This window comes from Tinamus guttatus, unplaced genomic scaffold (genome assembly GCF_059628265.1).
Source record: "Tinamus guttatus ecotype Peru unplaced genomic scaffold, ASM5962826v1 Tinamus_guttatus_pri_ptg000213l, whole genome shotgun sequence".
NCBI classification, from domain to species: domain Eukaryota; kingdom Metazoa; phylum Chordata; class Aves; order Tinamiformes; family Tinamidae; genus Tinamus; species Tinamus guttatus.
The window spans coordinates 1260273-1278385 of NW_028288747.1; the positions used below are offsets into that span (position 1 = coordinate 1260273).

The 18113-nt window shown below is 34.6% G+C and overlaps 1 protein-coding gene and 1 long non-coding RNA gene across 2 annotated transcripts in view; both read right to left on the bottom strand.

Moving 5' to 3' along the window:
• Window positions 1–301: 301 nt before the first annotated feature.
• LOC148594692 (uncharacterized) overlaps window positions 302–18113 on the bottom strand; it is a 524454-nt gene continuing 506642 nt past the window's right edge. Inside the window, exon 2 of the long non-coding RNA XR_015913364.1 lies at window positions 302–532. This is a non-coding gene — a long non-coding RNA (uncharacterized LOC148594692). The remainder of the gene's footprint in view (window positions 533–18113) is intronic.
• The window catches only part of VEGFC (vascular endothelial growth factor C), a 72069-nt gene continuing 60093 nt past the window's right edge, over window positions 6138–18113 (bottom strand). The window contains exons 4-7 of the mRNA XM_088524623.1: window positions 13880–14031; window positions 9399–9508; window positions 8827–9157; window positions 6138–6664 (exon numbers count right to left, since the gene is read on the bottom strand). Coding sequence (XP_088380749.1) covers window positions 6550–6664; window positions 8827–9157; window positions 9399–9508; window positions 13880–14031 — 708 coding nt within the window. The 3' untranslated portion in view covers window positions 6138–6549. The remainder of the gene's footprint in view (window positions 6665–8826; window positions 9158–9398; window positions 9509–13879; window positions 14032–18113) is intronic.

Sequence of the window (18113 nt, forward strand, 5' to 3'; positions counted from 1 at the left end):
TAACTATTTGGTACTGTTAAGAGTTTTCAGGTAGAATGCTACTATATCAAAGATTACATATACTTCCTCCCTCCTTAAGTAATCAAAGATATTGGAACAACTTGTAAGGAGGTGAGTGTTTGATGACATTTACCAGGCCTCGTTCCTCTGAAGGAATGAGGAGGACTGATCACCGTCTTGTAGTGATCCCATTAAAAGCAATAACAACTTCTGCGGAAGTCATGGTTTTGAATAGCCTTTGGCTAAACTCTTTTTCTTCTCTCTCTCTCTCTCTCTCTCTTTCTCTCTCTCTCTCTCTCTCTTCTCTCTCTCTCTCTCTCTTTCTCTCTCTCTCTCTCTCTCTCTTTCTCTCTCTCTCTCTCTCTCTCTCTTTCTCTCTCTCTCTTTCTCTCTCTCTCTTTCTCTCTCTCTCTTTCTCTCTCTCTCTCTTTCTCTCTCTCTCTTTCTCTCTCTCTCTTTCTCTCTCTCTCTTTCTCTCTCTCTCTTTCTCTCTCTCATCTTTCTCTCTCTCTCTTTCTCTCTCTCTCTTTCTCTCTCTCTCGCTGTTGATCTATTGATCTACTGATTTAGGCTTTTCTCATGGTTAAAGTCCCCTGCAGAATATGGATGATTTGGGGATTAGGACGATGCTTGTTCCAGCACAAGATGACAGTAATATGTATTTTAAAACTCTTTTTTTGTTTGTTTGTTTTTGAATTACCTTTGCCAAATGCTTAGTATCTACATAATGCATATACTTATATATGTTGGGAATTAATGTACATGCTAGTACTACATCTTTCTTTGTGAAAGTAACTGACTTCTTGGTTTTATCTTAGAAAAATGTTTCAGTGTTTGCTTTTTTGACCTTATCTTAATCGTGCTCTTGAGGTTATTTCCAGATGAGCTTCCGGCCAGGCAGCAAACTAGTTCATGTATTTATAGCTTGATTTTTCTGACTGCAGTACAAATCACAAAGTGCTTTAGTGCTTTGCTAACAGATAATGTGCTGCACTTCAGAATCAGTCTTTCAAATCAATCATTAAAAGCTCAGTGAAATGACTGATATTAATACTCCTATATCTACCTTGACTCAATAATGTTACTCATGGACCATGTTGAACTTACTTAGCATTTTATGACTTGGGAGGCTCTCTGAATCCAAATTACTAGTTGTGGAACAAGGCTGTGCCTTGCACATTCACCTTATGAAGGCAGCCTAAACTTAAATGTACTGTCTCTCCTCAAAGGTGGCAGCATCGGGATCCTTCTGAGAAGGATCATGGAGCCACATTTCATCTGTCTTCATGGTGAGGTAATACACGGAGGTGGGGAGAGGTGTCCTATGCGGGAGCACAGACCTCAGGTCTTTTGAGGTGTGTTCCAACAGTCACCTCACCTGCCCCGGGGCCCTGGCTTTTCTCCATGTAGTGTGAATGAGAAGGTAGCGTAATTACAAGGCTGAATGTACTTTCAAAATGCTGCGCTGGACATAGCTGAGGACTATGTCAAGCTGACATGACAATATTCACCATATTTCAGGGATTAAGCCCGTGTTCTTTACAGGGAGAGCAGCATCATAAATTGCCTTTTATGTTCACTTTAGCAGCAATTTGCTAGAGTGATTGCTGCATGTGCTACTTCTGCCTGCATGTGTGCCCTGGGATGCTCTCATCTCATTATAATCATCATTATCATGTGGGCAGGGGTGATGGGCAATGGTGGCTTGCACACCTTTGGCGTGTAAAGTTTGGAGTTGCTCCTTTCCAGGCTTTTTTAACACTTCTTCTGTTGTGTGGCTACAGTTGGGAAATCATTAGACAACACCTAATGCTGGGATGATTACTCTTTCCTCTCTATTGTTTAAATAAATTTTAATGGCACTATAAAGGAAGACAATGAAAATTTGTAGTGCGGGATTGGATATGGAAGGGCAATTGAAAAGTTAGAGTTAAGTGACATGTGTGAGAGAGAGGATAAAAGGGAAGTATAGAAATTCTTATGGGGAGACTGAGATAGGGCCCAGAAATCTAAGAAATAATTCAAGTTGAGAAAAGGGGCAAAGGGGAAGAGTTCAATGACCACATATGGCTGATATAAACGTGCAGAACTGATAAAGAGTTTGCTGAATTTCAGTTGAAAGGTCAGTGTCTGTCAGGAACCCTTAACTGGGATAAATATCTGAATCTACAAGCCGTGATTTTCATGGTAATGTTTTGCTGAGCAGAAAAAGAAATAAATGGCATTATATGATTTTCAGAAATTTCCAGAGTAGTGTGCCAAACAAATGGCAATGCTTACAAAAAAGAGCCAAATATCAGATTTTATGACTTTTTTTCTGGAATGTGCCATGTTTAGTTATCCAATACATCCCAAAGCTGGAGTAACTTATCCTGTTCATAGCTTAAGACTATAGATAAAACACACTGATATAATGATAAATTATTCAGATTTTTATGAACACTGCTATTGTAAAATTGGTGACCTCATGATGCTTGCTACTGTTTAGCTTCCGCTACATTTGGGCATGAAAGTATAGCCAAAAATTAATCCAGGTTTGTAAATATATAATTACATGTTAAAGCTTTCCATTAACGTATATACAAAACTAGAAAAAGAATTTTGATTCTCCATGAAATGGTTTGATCTATCCAGAGCCCTTCAAGAACTTTTGTCTAATCTGGAGTCTTCAAACTATATTTAAGCCTAATTTTATTAGGACTTTGCCTATATGTTTATTAGATTAAAAAAAAATAAAAAGAATACCTGATCCATTTGATCTTAGCATTTCAGCAGGCAATCAGAACGTTGTCTTGTATTCTTTTTCAGTATTTTATCTGAAAGGGAGAGAGGAAAGAGAAGAACAAAAACCACCTATTAAATAACTTATCCACTGTTACTTTCACCTTTTTCAATAAAGGAAAAAAATCTCAGAATATATTAAAGAAGTTCTTAAAGTTCTGAGGTGATGATCTCTGGAGGTCCCTTCCAACCTCAAATATTCTGTGATTCTATGGTCACCTTTATATTCTTTTATGAGAGGAAAATCTTTTGTACGTTCAAATAATGCAGCAAGTATGTACATTCTCTTCCTCAGACTAATCTGCTTTGAGTACAGAGAGGGACATTCAATTTCAAGGGCATCTAAGGTTGTCATTGAGATCTGAAGACTGAAAATGAGAGTATCAAAAGCAATCTCCACATCAAGCCTTTCAAAATGATACAGTACATCACATGCAACTTTTTATGCTTAGTCTTTCAAAAAGACCTGATTTAGTACTGACTTGTTCAACATAAATTAAATAAGCATGTCAGCAGCCTAATAACAACTCATGTTGTAAATACTCTGTCCTTCAGTTAATATAGGTACAGAAGGGTTGTTTACATAATTTATGGTTTCCATATAATATGACATTCAGAGAGTAAGGGAAATGTTGTAAAGTCCTGATGAAATGCAAGAATATGTCTGTTTACTATTAAATGTGATTCACTGCAGTTTCTCCCTTTCCCTTTTCTCTGTATTTTTCTAGATGATATTTATGGGGTATTTTACACAAACGGAAGTATAAACTTTTTATTGAGAGTGAGTGCAGAATACTTTGTGTATAGAATTATCACCTTTATTTTGAGTTGTTCTTTTAGGCTGCGTGTTTTCATCATCCTTACTTATCTTAAATAACAGAACACACTGAGAACTGGAATTCAGATGAAAATTGCAAGGAAATTATAATTGAATAACAACTCAAAATTGAAAATGGTATTAATGTATCAGCTACTTCATAGAGCACAACCCAGACCCACCAGCATGCATTTAATGCTTCTACTTTAATTTTTCTCCTCCTCCCCTGCATAAGTATACAGATGACTTGTAACAGCGTTGAAATAGACAGAATCACATTTTAGATCACAAAATTAGTTACCCATACCAATGATAATTGTGTTTTATTTTGTTATGGTGCTTGCTTATCATAAAAAGTCAGTACTTTGGGGTAAAGCAGAACTGGAGAATCTGACTACCAGAACATGCAATCAGCTGCATATATCAGCTTACTCATCTGCAAATCTGTGAGGATTGCTGCCCAGTCATTTGCCCAACTATAAACCTGATTTGTGGAATCTTTTTCAAAGTCAGGTTTTTGCTTTCTTTAAGCATTAGGTGGTTTTAGTGATTTGTATCATTTATATTCAATAATATTTTATAAAATAAAGCAATTGGGCAAAAATGCATTGAAGAAAGCTATTTTTATTGAATGCTGATGTTTGAGGGAGAAAAAAAAAAAAAAAAAAAAAAGGTGTTCCTTATCTAGTGCTCCTTTTGGATTACGATGGGGTTTAGGATCTTGGAGTATAACAGCACTGTCAGTAGAAATTTGACCATTTGCTGAACCAGAATAATTTCATTAGCTCTATCTACATGAAATCTTTTCAAGTGCATCAGATACATAATAAAACATTTTTAAGTACGTTTGATACTTTTAAAATTTGTACAATATTATAAACAGACTTTTTATAATTCACATGTAATTTCTTGTTAGAATGCAATTTTGCTCTGCTTTCACTTCCTACTTTTTTAACCACAGGTAAATATTTAAGCATTATGTTTACATTATGCACTAAATACTTGGTCTGTATTTGTAACTACAGATTTGGTTTGTGCTCTCTTCACACCTCTTGCATATTTGAATGTATAGAAATAGGGAAGTTTAGCTTGGGAGCTTTAAAACCCTTTCTTATCTTGAGGCATGATTAAAGTTTGCTCTTTACTTGATATTTTGTGCTTCTTTCCAGCAGAAGACATCCAGAAATGGATACCTGGATCTTCAGTTAATATTGAACATACTTTTGACCATATAACTTTTGATATTAGATTGATGCTGTTATTCAGACACTGACAATTTGCATGACTAATAATACAGCTGATAGGAAAATGTGTTTTGTTGTATTAGCACGAAGTTGTGTTTAGCTGCTCCGTAGTCATCCACAGTTCTGCCCCTGCATCTGATTGCTGAGGCAATGTAATAATAAAGCCCTTCTCCAGTATTTGTACACTTAAACTTTAGCCTGTTTGCATAATAAATGGATGTCCCCTTAGGAAGAAGTGTTGGGTCCCAAGGCAAACAGTGGAATTTGTGAATTCTCTTCTTGCCTTCTTTCACCCAGTTTTAGGAATTCTGATACCTAAATATGTAAGAATCTAAAAAGTGATCTCTACTCCAACTTTCCTAGGAATAGTAATAGTTGCTTGTTTATTGATGACACTTCTAGAAACAGATACTCAGAACCAGCACTTTCTACAAAGATTTTGCAGATTTGCTTACCACTATTCCAAAAAAACTTGCTCTGCTGTTTCACTTATTCCATTTCTATACTCAATAGAGTTTACACAATTTGAAAACTTCTGTTTTAATTCTGACTAGATTGTTCTATGCATATTCCTAATGCCATAAAAGTTAAAAATCTTACCTTTTGTTAGAGCTGCAGATGTTTGATTTAACCTTTCCCAGCTAAAGAGAAGTACTATTTTTTTTTTTTGTGCAAAGATTACATTAATCCATATTGGACTGGTGGCAGTCCTTCCACATTTTGAGTGGAATATTTTCCTTCATAGTATTTTGGCACCCACATATGCTGTTGACCAAGAACATGTGATAGACAGTAAAAAAGTAAAGCTGCATGGAAGCATTCTGAATTGTTTAGTTGTAAATTTTACAACATTTTCTGTTAAAGCATGGCTGACATTTTTATGTTAATAATCTTCAGTAGATCATTATTTTATATTACTCTTAAGGAACACTAAATGGTAATAAAATAAATGGTGCACATATTGGAATGTAAGTAGTTGCTGCTGGCCTTTAAACATAGTCCTTACTCTTGGACAGTGTACAGAATCTCCAGTGTTTTCATTAGTTATTACTTGTTCCTGCTTTACTAGTTTAACTCTAAAGACAAATTCAGCATATCATGAACTGCTAAGTATAACTTATTTTTCAAACTATATGTGCAAAAGATACGAAAAAGTGACTGTGGTCTCAATTCTCAATTATTCTTCTTTTCATAAAAGTGCTTTCTGTTAACCCCTCTTTTTCTCCTATTTTGCACTTCACTACTATAGCTGAATTGTAGTTCTTTTCTGTAGAGTTGATCAAACATTCTCACCATTATATAATACAATTTTCATTTTATTTTAAACATACTTTGCATGATATAAAAATATTGATCACAGTGAGCTTTAACAATTGTTACTGCTATAAACAGGAATGCTGCACAATGTTTTTAGTGGAAATAAATTATATAGTCATTATCTCTTAAAAAAAAAATCACAAGAAGAACCTAGGCTGTTTGGTCATTGGCAGAAAATAAGTCCTTACTGAGTTCGTTACAAAACATGAACCCCAGTTATTTTCTTCATTTGCTTTCCACATCTTGAGAAAAGCACAATGTTTCTGTCTCTGAAAGCCCCACAGGGTCTCTGGTGAACATTTAATTCCAAATATTAGCAAAGTTTTTGCTGTTCGTTTGTTTGTTCTAATGGAAAAATGTACACCAAAATAGCGAGTAGTGCTGCCTTCACTAATTCATGAGTGGTCTTCTCCAGTATGTGGGTACACAGCGGCACACTTCTTCACTGAAATAAAATCCAGCATCACAGCGTTTCGTTCGAACTGTACATGGTGGTCTGTAACAACTAAAGAGATGAAAAAAGGGGGCATAAGTAAAACGTAATCATTTAGGAATACAAATCTATGGCATTTATGATGGCATTGCTCTAAGGAACATTTATATTCCACATAATTCAAGTGAATACGTATATTTACAACTTCTGTTTATATTCTTACACCATATTCTTGCAATTCAACTTTTCATCACTAAAGACATTAAATAGACAGAAGAATGTTGCTGAGAGAAATAATGGGGCTTTATAAGTGATATATACATATATACACACACACACAAGCATTTCCTAGCTGTATTAATCTTAAGTAATGCATCAAAACTCAATTTGGAGACACAAAAATATTTTTCTCTACTTCAGTCAGATCAATATGCTACTTGTTTGAGAGGACAGTCTAGAATGAGTAAGAAAATCTACCATCGTCTTCATCAGGACTGTTTGTCTTATTCACTAATACAGTAGCCATTTATATACATATATTTCACAATGTGCCTGATCTTGAAAATGAGAGCATAAATAGCTCCTCACTGAGTTCAATGGGGATATATCTATACTTCAGATTATATCCATGTCTATTCTGACACAGGATCAGAGCCTACATGTTCTGCATGTTTCTGACAAATCTTAAAGGATAAAGAACAGAAATACCACTTAGATAAAATAAACTTAATTGAAAAAGATCTTTAAATCACTAATCACAACTAGCTAAAAATCAGGAGAATTTCCATTTATTTCATTATATGAATTAAAAAATAGAACCTATACAAAAATAGCATCTGTGGTTGTCCCTGACCTCCTCTTCCTTTATTTTTTCCTATTAAAACAACAATTTGACCTAAAATAACCTTGCGACAACAATGCTAAACACTTTCTGGTGTATAATGGAGACAAAGCACAAGTCTGAGCCTTTTTTTGAGAGACTGGCATTGAGTCAAGAGAGGAAAAGTATATGTTTCAAATTTCAACAGTTATACTTAAAACTTGTATTTAAATATTATGTGTATGAAACACTGATATTATGATCTATTATGATAATTCATGCTTACTTCAGTTTAAAGACATTACAGCATATTATATTAAGGCAAGTTCAGTACACTCCTCCCAAGACAATTTCTTTGTTTCAAGTTTGTGGTTACTCTTATTATTGTTGTAGATATGTTAATATGTTGCATGCTTATTTTGGATACCAAATTGCCACTTTGTAATAATTTGTTTATGCTATGAGGTCTGGATTACAATGATGTTCATTCAAGCCAATTAGTTCAACCAATGAACATGGATATGAGGAAAGCAATAAGGAATGAGGAAGACAGCAACCATGACATTTACTAACTGTCGGATCTCGTTCAGTGTTTTCAGTGTCATGAATCATATGTTATTTCACCAGTGTAGCTTATTTGAGAGTAGAATTACTTTGTGCTAGGTCCAGTAACTCTTAATATGGCATCATGTTAAGATGACTCTTACTGAGATCAGAGCAACAACTCAGGGAAGTCTCTCAAAGCCCTACTACTCTTTATGTGCTTCATAATTTATGAAATTTCCGGATTTTCAGAATTTATGTGCTTCATAACCAGACCAGAAACCAGAATTCAATTCTGAATTCAGAATACAATACACCATATACAATACTTTCTCTCTTTCTCAATAAAATGGAGAAGTGCTTAGCAAAAAAGAAACACCAAGAAGTATCCTATGTCCTACTGACCCTGGAAGCAAAAAAGAAGTTAAAGCTCTTTACAGCACTCAAACACAATACAAAGAAAATGATGGTATCTCTAGAACTAACTCCTGAAATCCAGTTAGGACTATTTTAATTATTAGAAGTGCAATATTCAGTTCTTGTAGAAAATAGATTGGGATTTCTTAAATATCATAAAAACTGGGAACTTGAATTTATACTACATCCTCACCAAGAGATTTATTTATTTATTTTTAAGAAAAAGTTACATGAAATACTACTAATAAATATGAGAGATTACAGGAAACTAAATATACTTCAAAATATTAATTCTGCCTAGTTGTTTCCTTCTAGAAATGATAAAAGTTGTAATAAATAACCAAAAAGAACTTCATAGCTTACTTATGGCTATGCTGTGATTCAGCAACACAGCTAATAAACACAGCTAAAATTTTATACCCAAAATAATGAAAAGTTTAAAGACTTAAGTTACCTGCATGTCTGGTAGTGGAACCTTTTTCCTTTTAAGAAGCATTTATTGGGAGATTCTGTACATTCACAGGTGCATTTTGCAGGATTTAGTGGCTGATGTTTTGGACAGGTTTTTTTACATACACACTGGCATTTATCTTCATCAAACTCTTTGTTGGGCCCACAGGAAGCAGGGAGAAGTTTGTTTCTGCACATGCACTGACATGATGTTCTATCTAATTCTTTGTGAGGTCCACAGCTGGAGGGCCGCACACCCCCTTTGCAGACACATTGACAGGTTTCTTCATCCAGCTCCTTGTTTGGCCCACAAATATGGAATCCTTCGGATGTGTCTAGAAATCAGGCAAAATTGTTACATAATTAAGAAAACTTTAACTGCATGTATTTTCACATTTTTTCAAGTGGTATAGTGATAAAAACGCCTGAAGTTTTTCAAGAACAAAAGTAATTCAAGAGTGAAGCAATATTCAGTAACAGCATTAAAAAGTCTCAGCTATTTCATTTTCAGAATTTTTATTTTTCCTTTAGATAAAAAGAACATGAAACTGCATCTAATGCTTAAAAATTACCTACCCGTGTCCCCAGGGTGAGACGAGAAACCAAAATCATGTTGTGCCAAACATCGGCAAATTTGATTATTCCAGATATGATTTTTTGGACAGGTCTTGTTTGCCACATGGCACCTACGGAATGAAATACACTGTTAGTTTAGTATTTTATTACCAAAAAAAAAAAAAAAAAGAGAGAGAGAGAGAGAAACTCGATTGCTTGATTGTAGGCACTGATCACATTTATTCCCTTTCATTAACAAATCTTCTGACAAGTAAATTTGTAATTTCATTTCCTGGCAAATCTATTACCTTATGTTCTCCCCACTTCAGAAATCTTCAATCATTTGTTGATGTTGCCTCGTCTTAGATCAAGTTTTAGTTGTAATTTGTAGAAACTGTTATTGGTGATTTCCTAATGCAGCCTAGTAACGGATTTATGTTATAATATATCTTACATGTAAAACTTCCATACAAAATAGACCGGGGTGAAAATCACTTGTGAACCAAATAGGTGCTAACAGGCATAAATTTTCCACATTGCTCTTTACAGTACAAATATGGTTCCACACCTACATCCATCAAAAGACAACTGATAGTGGTTTCCAAATTAACGCTGAAGACTGAACTTTCAAATAAGCCCAGATTATGAGATTCTCCTCCCCTTTTAAGAAAATTCTAGGTCATTTACTGACTCTTTCTCAACATCCACCCAAATCTTAAGATAGCTTTCTTGAATCTCATCCGTTCTTGACTCTAATATCTTCAGATTTCATCGGTGATGCCTCTTCACAGCAGACATGAGAGGCAGTAAGAACTTCTCGCCGTTCCGTGCTCTAGAGCTGCTGGTCGTGCAGCCCGGGACTGCTGCCAAAGAAAGTGCAATACCTCAACAGCAGCTGGTCTCTTTTTAAATGAGGGCTGAACTCAACTAGTAAGTCCTCCACAAATAGACTATTCGTGTATATTATTTGATCTTTCTCACTTGCAATCTCTTTATCTCCATGGGTGACATTACACGTTTTAATGAGTCATGTCTGATTTCATACATCTAGTCATTTCTGCATTGTTTCTGCAGTTATTACTAAAATTCTCATCGGGTAAAACAGCACATACATTGTACATTTTAAGTATTCTTTTCCCTTTCCCTGGGGAGCAGCATTACTCATCATTCAGAAATGCAGGTGCTAGGACATTCTTCCTCGATTATGAAGGATACCACTCCCCTCCACCACATTAAGCAGCTTTTTTGTCATTAATGACTGCTGTAGTTTAACGTTATCCTGCAATGCCTCATCTTTTATCAAGCTGTCAATTGTCATTTCTTTCTGCTAATGATCTCACTTGTGCTCCTTGGCTACTTTTCTTCTGGGCATGTGTGTTCTTTTTCCTATCTCCTGTTCCTGCTTGAGAAGCTGTGCAGAGAATTTACAGACATATTCTTGTATTCTGTTTAAACAACAACTCAAACCCAGAGTAGTCTGGCTCTAACCAGGCAAGTTTTAAACTAAATACAAAAGTTAGCCAGGGGTGACGGTGTGAAGGAAACCTCAAGCACATAAGAACCATAATAAGATGATGTTTATAACAAAATCAAATTACCAAAGAACTCGGAGAGAACTCTATGTATTTCCATGTCAGGAATCTAGACAGCAGGCAAAAGGAAGCGCTTGCTGGCACACTCTATCCTGGTGGCCAGCACTGAAAATTATAGAAGGGAAGATTCCTATGGCTGAAAGTTTTAAGTGATTCATCACAACGTTTTAGGAAAGCTCAAGAGGACCAATGAGATCAGAGGGAAACCATTTTGCAAAAACAGTTCACTACCTCCTTCCAAGTCACTGTCAAACTTGGAAAACATATATGCCAGCTTGTTACCTGGCAGTATCCACACAGACACTAGGCAAGAAAGAAATATTTACTGTGTACAAAATATATCCATGCCACACCTACAACGTGCCCATCTGCTCTGTAAGCACCTACCTATAACAACACAGGGAAAAAAATCACCGTGGAGACTTTGATCTATGTGATGCATAACGAAGGCCCAAAGAAAAGAATTGCCAAGTTTCTAAATAAAAAAAAGTCTAAATAGTTCTAATAGTTCTAAATAAAAAAAAAATTCAATGCATCTTTTGATGAAATACTATATGAACAGAGGAGTACAACTCAGGATTAATCCAGCAGGTATTCTGAAACACTGATTAACAGGAACTAACATGCCTTACCTCCAAAAATATGTGAAGGTAGCTGCTAGTTTTTAGAAGGAAAAAGCAAAAAAAAAAAAAAAAAAAAAAAAAAAAAAAAAAGGGAAAAGGGGAGGCCAAAGCGTTAGACCTTAACTGTCACGATGAAGCTCTGCATATATATTTTTTAAAAGCTTATGGGGTTATAAAAAAAAAAAGTCATGTACTATTTCAATACTGTCTGGCATGTCATTTTTTCCCCTTCTTTCTTTTCTTTTTGTATGCCTATGCCAAGGTATAATCCAACCTTGAATTCCTATCATATCCTATAAGTACTACTATCTTAAAAAGCAAAGGCTACACTCTTACAATGACATGCAAAAAAGACATTATGATGCCTACATTAAAGTGAGCATGTAGATAAATACATGTACAGATGCTGCTGTGACAAAAAAGCAGATTTCCAAGTTTTGGCTTTATGACAGTTTAACGAGCATGCAATCCCATACACAAAAATGAGAATGAGAGTAAGGACAATTAGTACTGTGGACTAGACTGCAACTATGCAGCTCCTGTGTGATTATGCCTTTGATGAATCCAACTGGGAACTTACAATGAAAATTAGGAATGCTGAGTGAATTCTTTATAGGCACCCTGCAACATTTTTAGACAGCTAAATAACTTTAAGCTTAAACCTTTTAAAATAAGTTTTTTTAAAAAAAAGAAAATGTAAAAACAAAAATCAATTTCCTCAGTGGTTCTGGAACCTAAATAGTAAAGATGCTGCTAGTACTAGAAAATGCTTTTTATGTTCAGTTCTAATATTTCTCAGCCTTTTGAAGTTCCTTACTTAGAAAATAGCTACTTGCTGTGCATACTGGTCTAAGTCCCCCTGTATCTATATGCTTACTTCCCTGCTAAAGGCAATTGAGTTGTTATTTGTAATTTAAATATATAGTTAACAGTTTTCTGCCTGAAGTAAACACTTGCAGAAGTAATTACAACCTCTCTTACTGTGAGAGAACAGAGGAGCCATCAACAGTATAATCTGACTTCATTATTCGCTTTTTCCCCTCCACTTTTTACAACCTGTTAATTAAGCAATTAGTTATTAACAGATATGTTTCCAATCCACTGCGTATGACGCTAATTTTGATAAAAAATTCAGTGATGTCCATTGAAATGAAACATAATCTAGCTCTTGAACTAGAGCACATGTCAGAAAGCATCAAGACTTGATTGAATGAAAATACAGGAAGAACTAACTCTGTAAACATTTTCCTATTCACTTGCCTTATTAAGCATGCATATAATTAACTTCAGTTCCACTTCTAGCCCTAGGTTCTTCTACAGAATACTTGTTGTAAATGTTATGTATTTTTGTTCTACTACATCATGAAATCACTCAGTCTTCTAGAATTAAGGGCATGAGATATTTAAGCTTTTTAATAGGAATTGCCTTAGTATCAATTTATTTTGTGTTTTTTTTTTTAAGGTTTTGAAAAGGAAAAAAAAAAATGATGCTATGCTCCTGTCCCAAATCTATATGCTAATTTTCTGGTTTATCCACTAACCCTTTATTTCTCCTTCCCATTCTGTTTTAGTTTTCACTTCTAGAGTGTGGAAATGGCCAAAGAGATTTTTAGTCAAAAATTTTGCAGAAAGACTTTTTCTCCTCTTTAACAGCTGCTCACAAGAAAATAGAACTTGAGAGAAAATTTTGAGCACTCCTTACTTCCAATAATCAGTATTTTTGGATAGCTTTCCTTGATTTATTTATTTAAGAAGCTGATTTTATCCTTTTCAAAGGTCTGAATCATTTATTGACTTGATCATCATAATGTCATACTTTGCAGGTAGAATGCATAGGTTACTAAATTTGTAGACAGGAATGAGTAAGATGAATAAAAGCCTTTGGAATTTGGTTGTCTGAGAGCATTCATACCTCCAATGACATCGTATTTCACTACTTACTCATATCTTTGAAAAATTATATATTGTTATATGAAATTATTTTACATGTTTTCTCTAAGCCGCAATTGCATTGCAGCTCTTTCCATGAAAAAAGTCTCATAGCATTCCTTTTGATTTTTAAGTTACCTAGCCCCAGTCTACACAACTGCATAAAAAGGACTCTGCTAATTATTTTAGTAACATTCTTCCTGCGTAAAATGATATTCATTCCTTTATAAAATTTTGCATTCTGCTTTTAGTAGTGTATATAAATTGATCTAGCTTAAATGTGAAAGCTTTGGACATTGTTTTATATCTAGTTTCATAGGCTTGCTCACAGTGTGAGAGAAAACTGGTCTGTACTTACTGAGTTTGTGTTGCTGGCAAGGAACGTCTTATGATAGAATGAACTTGTCTGTAGACATCCAACTTGGACATGCATCGGCAGGACGTGTGATTGGCAAAACTAACAGTCACAGGTTTGGGGCCATGAGAGAGTGGCACTGTAATCTCAAACAGCTACAAAAAAAAGAAAGGAAAAGAGAATTTTATAGATCAGTAACAGTACAACTAAACACAACGTAACAACAAAGGCACAAAAGCTATAAGGAATTTAACTCAGGATTTTCATTTCCTACCACTGTTCATTTATGCTAAGTAATCATTATGCGTAAAATAAACTTGATAACTGTGTTATGCCAATTGACACGTTGCCCTGTTACGTGCCTGCTTGCTTAGCATGCATTTAAATTAAAATTGTTAAAAAAGGAAAGTGTACAAGGAACTTATTCTTCAAGAGAAAATGACTTTCCAATTGGCAGTCTTTCTTCAAAACAAAACCTAATATTTGGAAGGTGCTAGAGTCATCCAAAGAGTCAGGAAACAGGAATAATTTAAAAAGGGAGTAAGTTAGAATATAACGTGCCAGCACTACAGATACAGAGCTTATGTACAGTTACAAAGCAATATATTGGATTTAGGCGGTGACATTTTTGGATGAATGCGTTTATAAAACTACAGCATATTGTACTTTTTCACTTTCCAGTATTTTTATCAACATGAATTACATGATTATCCTAGTAGAGTGCATCTTGATAGCATTTGCTTATCAGGATAATAAAACATTATTATTTTAATAAAAGCAATATTTATGTGAATCAGTAAATTCTTGTTTTCTTGTGGGAAATATAGCTCTACTGATGGAAGAGCACAACTTCAGATATGCTTTGTGGGAAAAAAGTGAACAGGGGATAACTAATACACAAACGGCAAGACTCATTTCAGTATTTAACTCCGGACATTTACTTTATCAAAATAAGAATTTTGATTTCTAAGATTCAACTCTTAATAGTTTCATGAAAATTTACAACAAATACTTTATATCAAATTCCAAAAACAAAACAAAACACAATTCATTTTTTGTTGTATTTTAAGTAACATAATAGTGCCCAGCTGCCGTTTATGAGCTTACTCACTTTTCCAAATATATTTAAAAAGCTTTCATGCATATTCTGGGGATTTAAGTACTTTTAAAAATATTATCTATGTTTTTTATTCCGTTTTCAATTGATGGGCTTGCATATCATGACACATTAGCTTTGTGCTGAAATTTATTTTCTTGATAATCAATAACTTCACGGTATAGTATACAGACAGTATACGAACATAATAAAAACATTGACAGTTTAAAATAATTCAATATACAAGGCATATTTACTGGCATGTCTTGAAAACAGTATCTTGCACTGATACTTGTAAGTGAACATACATATTCATCAAATACACATGAGGTGAAAAGAGGCTTGTGCAGCCCATGATGAAGCATATACCACTGTCACGCCCAAACCAAAGATTAAACTCAGGTTTCATAAAGTATAATCAATCTGATAAATATTCCACATTTTACAAAACAGATCTTGGCAGTATTTAGTGACTGAATCTTTCAAAATATTTAGCATTAGGAGTGTCATCATACAAGAATAGAATTGGCAAGGATATTAAATTGTCATCTTACTTTGCTGACAAATACTGTAATGTTACTATTTTTACTATTTTTTTCATTTACATATTGGCTGAGCTCCATATAGCACCTTTAAAAATGTCATCTCTCATATCAATTTTAAACACTACTTTTGCAATAGAATTTCTGAAAATGAAAACTGATACACATTTACTTCTGTAGAAGGAGAACCAAAACCAAAAAATATTTCCTGTATCTTCCAAGAACAGATGTAAAACTGTCTATCCAGAGAGCTACCATGGAAAGAATTTCTCTTGCTAGTTAGAGAGATTTCTAGCCAAAGCATATTAACATTTGGATTCCTGCTCCAGTTGCAAAATAAATAACCTTTCTTAAAATTTTGGTCCTCAGAGGCATTAATAAGATAATGGGACAAGATTTAAAGATTAAAGATTTAAAGTTTAAAGATTTGTACTAATAAAATGATTTCTAAGCAAATGTCTGCCTTTCTCCAACAAAATTATCACCAGACAAACCTCCGGGGTTTTCACTAAGTTCAAAACAAACCTCTGGAAACAGTCTATGAACTTTTTATTATACTTACAATCCTCTTTGGCTTGCCAACCATATTGGCCCCTCTGTCCTTATCTATTATAAAAGCTCTTTCAAATTCATCTAAGGCCATTCTTACCAATATGTCCCATCCAAAAAAAAAAAAAAACAATGACAACTACACAGAGCTTTTTTTTTTTTTTTTTTTAAGTGACATTATATATGAATATTGCTTTATGTCCCTATGCACTGAATTCACTATGGAGGACTTTGTAGCTTTCGCTACAATGCTGTAAATGCACAAGGTAGACAGCAAATTGCTGGTGATGGGAGGAGGGTTGTTGTATTTTAAGACAGAAAGGATCATGTTTTTGTAAAAGAGTTTTAATTTATGCATACAGTGTGCATTTCACAAAATACATGTGAACAACTGTTCTCCTTACAGGTGCCATAATGCTTGAATTACCCACACACATGTATGAACTCCACCTCTTTTTAAAAAGTTGTGCTTTCAGAAGGACAACACAGCAGTTGAGGCTTCTTTGAAAAATGTGTCTGTATAATAACCTATAGATGCAAAAGACTTTAATATATTAAACATCTTGCAAGAACACTCATTCTTAATCCATTATGAATATGAGGTGCAGAATAAAGGGTATGGATTTAATTATAACATTATTTGTACAAAGAGAAACTTGTGCTTTCTTTCTACTCAGAGGACAGCCTGAACTTTCTTCTCTGAAGCTGAAATAAAAACCCATACAGGGAGACCTGATAGAACTCAGCAAGTGAAGATAAGCATGACCCTCCACATCACCCAAATTGTAGCTGACTAGCATAGGGGGCCGATTTTGTACTACTGCTAGTCCTGGCGCAGGAACAATTTGCTGAGCTGCAAATCATAACCAAGGGCAGACTGCTGGAGAGGGCAGTCTAGGACTACTGCTACAATTACCAACCACCAGGATGACAGAGGTCCTTGTCAGGCCAGCTCTGGATGAGCTGCACAAATACACTAAGTGAAAGTTCAGTAGGAGTCTCTGAGCAGGACTTACCAATTCTGAGCTGAAACATGATGCATTGCCATCTCCATTTATCTTTCCATTTAAATTGTGAAAGGTGTCAGTTTAGAGGCAAGTGTTGCTAACAACTATTCTCAACGTGTCAGTGCTACAATGCGAAAAAGCCTAGTTAAACCGCGTAAAGCTAGACCACTTTACTCTCTTTGACTTTAGAGAATTACTTTCAATTCATTCAAGTGAATTTTGTTAACAGCAATGTGTTTTATGTCACCTTCAAGTAGTCAATGTTCATACATAAAAATTAACAGAACAAAACCAACCGTTTATGTCAGAAACTAGATTATATCAAATTTGGTACTACATTTCTAGACCTCTCTTTTGGTAAGTGGTGGAGATTACAAATTAACATTTTGAAAAAGAATATAAGGAATATCTATTTTTTTACTGGAAATGGTAGAATTAAGATACTAGGGTATGAATATTGGAAATATTCTCACAATTTTTGTTTGCACACGCTATTAGCATACTATATGCTGATGCGTACTTCAAAAGCAAGTAATTATATTTCTTTTCTGAGAACGAAAAATCTATCAGGCAAGGAATTTGTATGAAATTTCTGAAAAGTATTTCTTACTGAAAATGTGTGTTTAACACTCAGAATAATTCTGTTCATATAATGTCTGATATTTTAAAACAAGATCAGTCTGAAACAAGTCTACATTCTGTTCTTGGCTACCCAAAATCCATTGAATCCCCAATGGATCCCCAAATCCATGGAAGTTGTTGAAGTAAAAGTGAAAAAAAGTATATTTTTTAATCTGTTTTGGAATCATCACATCTGAGAAGACATTTCAATTAGATGCTATCTCTTATCTCTATTACCTTCAGTAATCAGGTCAGATACTTTTAAAGCATCTTCAGTTTATCTTTTGTTTATCTCTGCCATCCCATGCAGTCGTGAACAACAGTGGAGGCTATGGGGCACGCTTGGCAACACGTAACAGTCCAGTGTCAATACCTAGAAAGGATTTTGCAACAGAAATGCAGCAGAGCATCTGTGTGCGAGG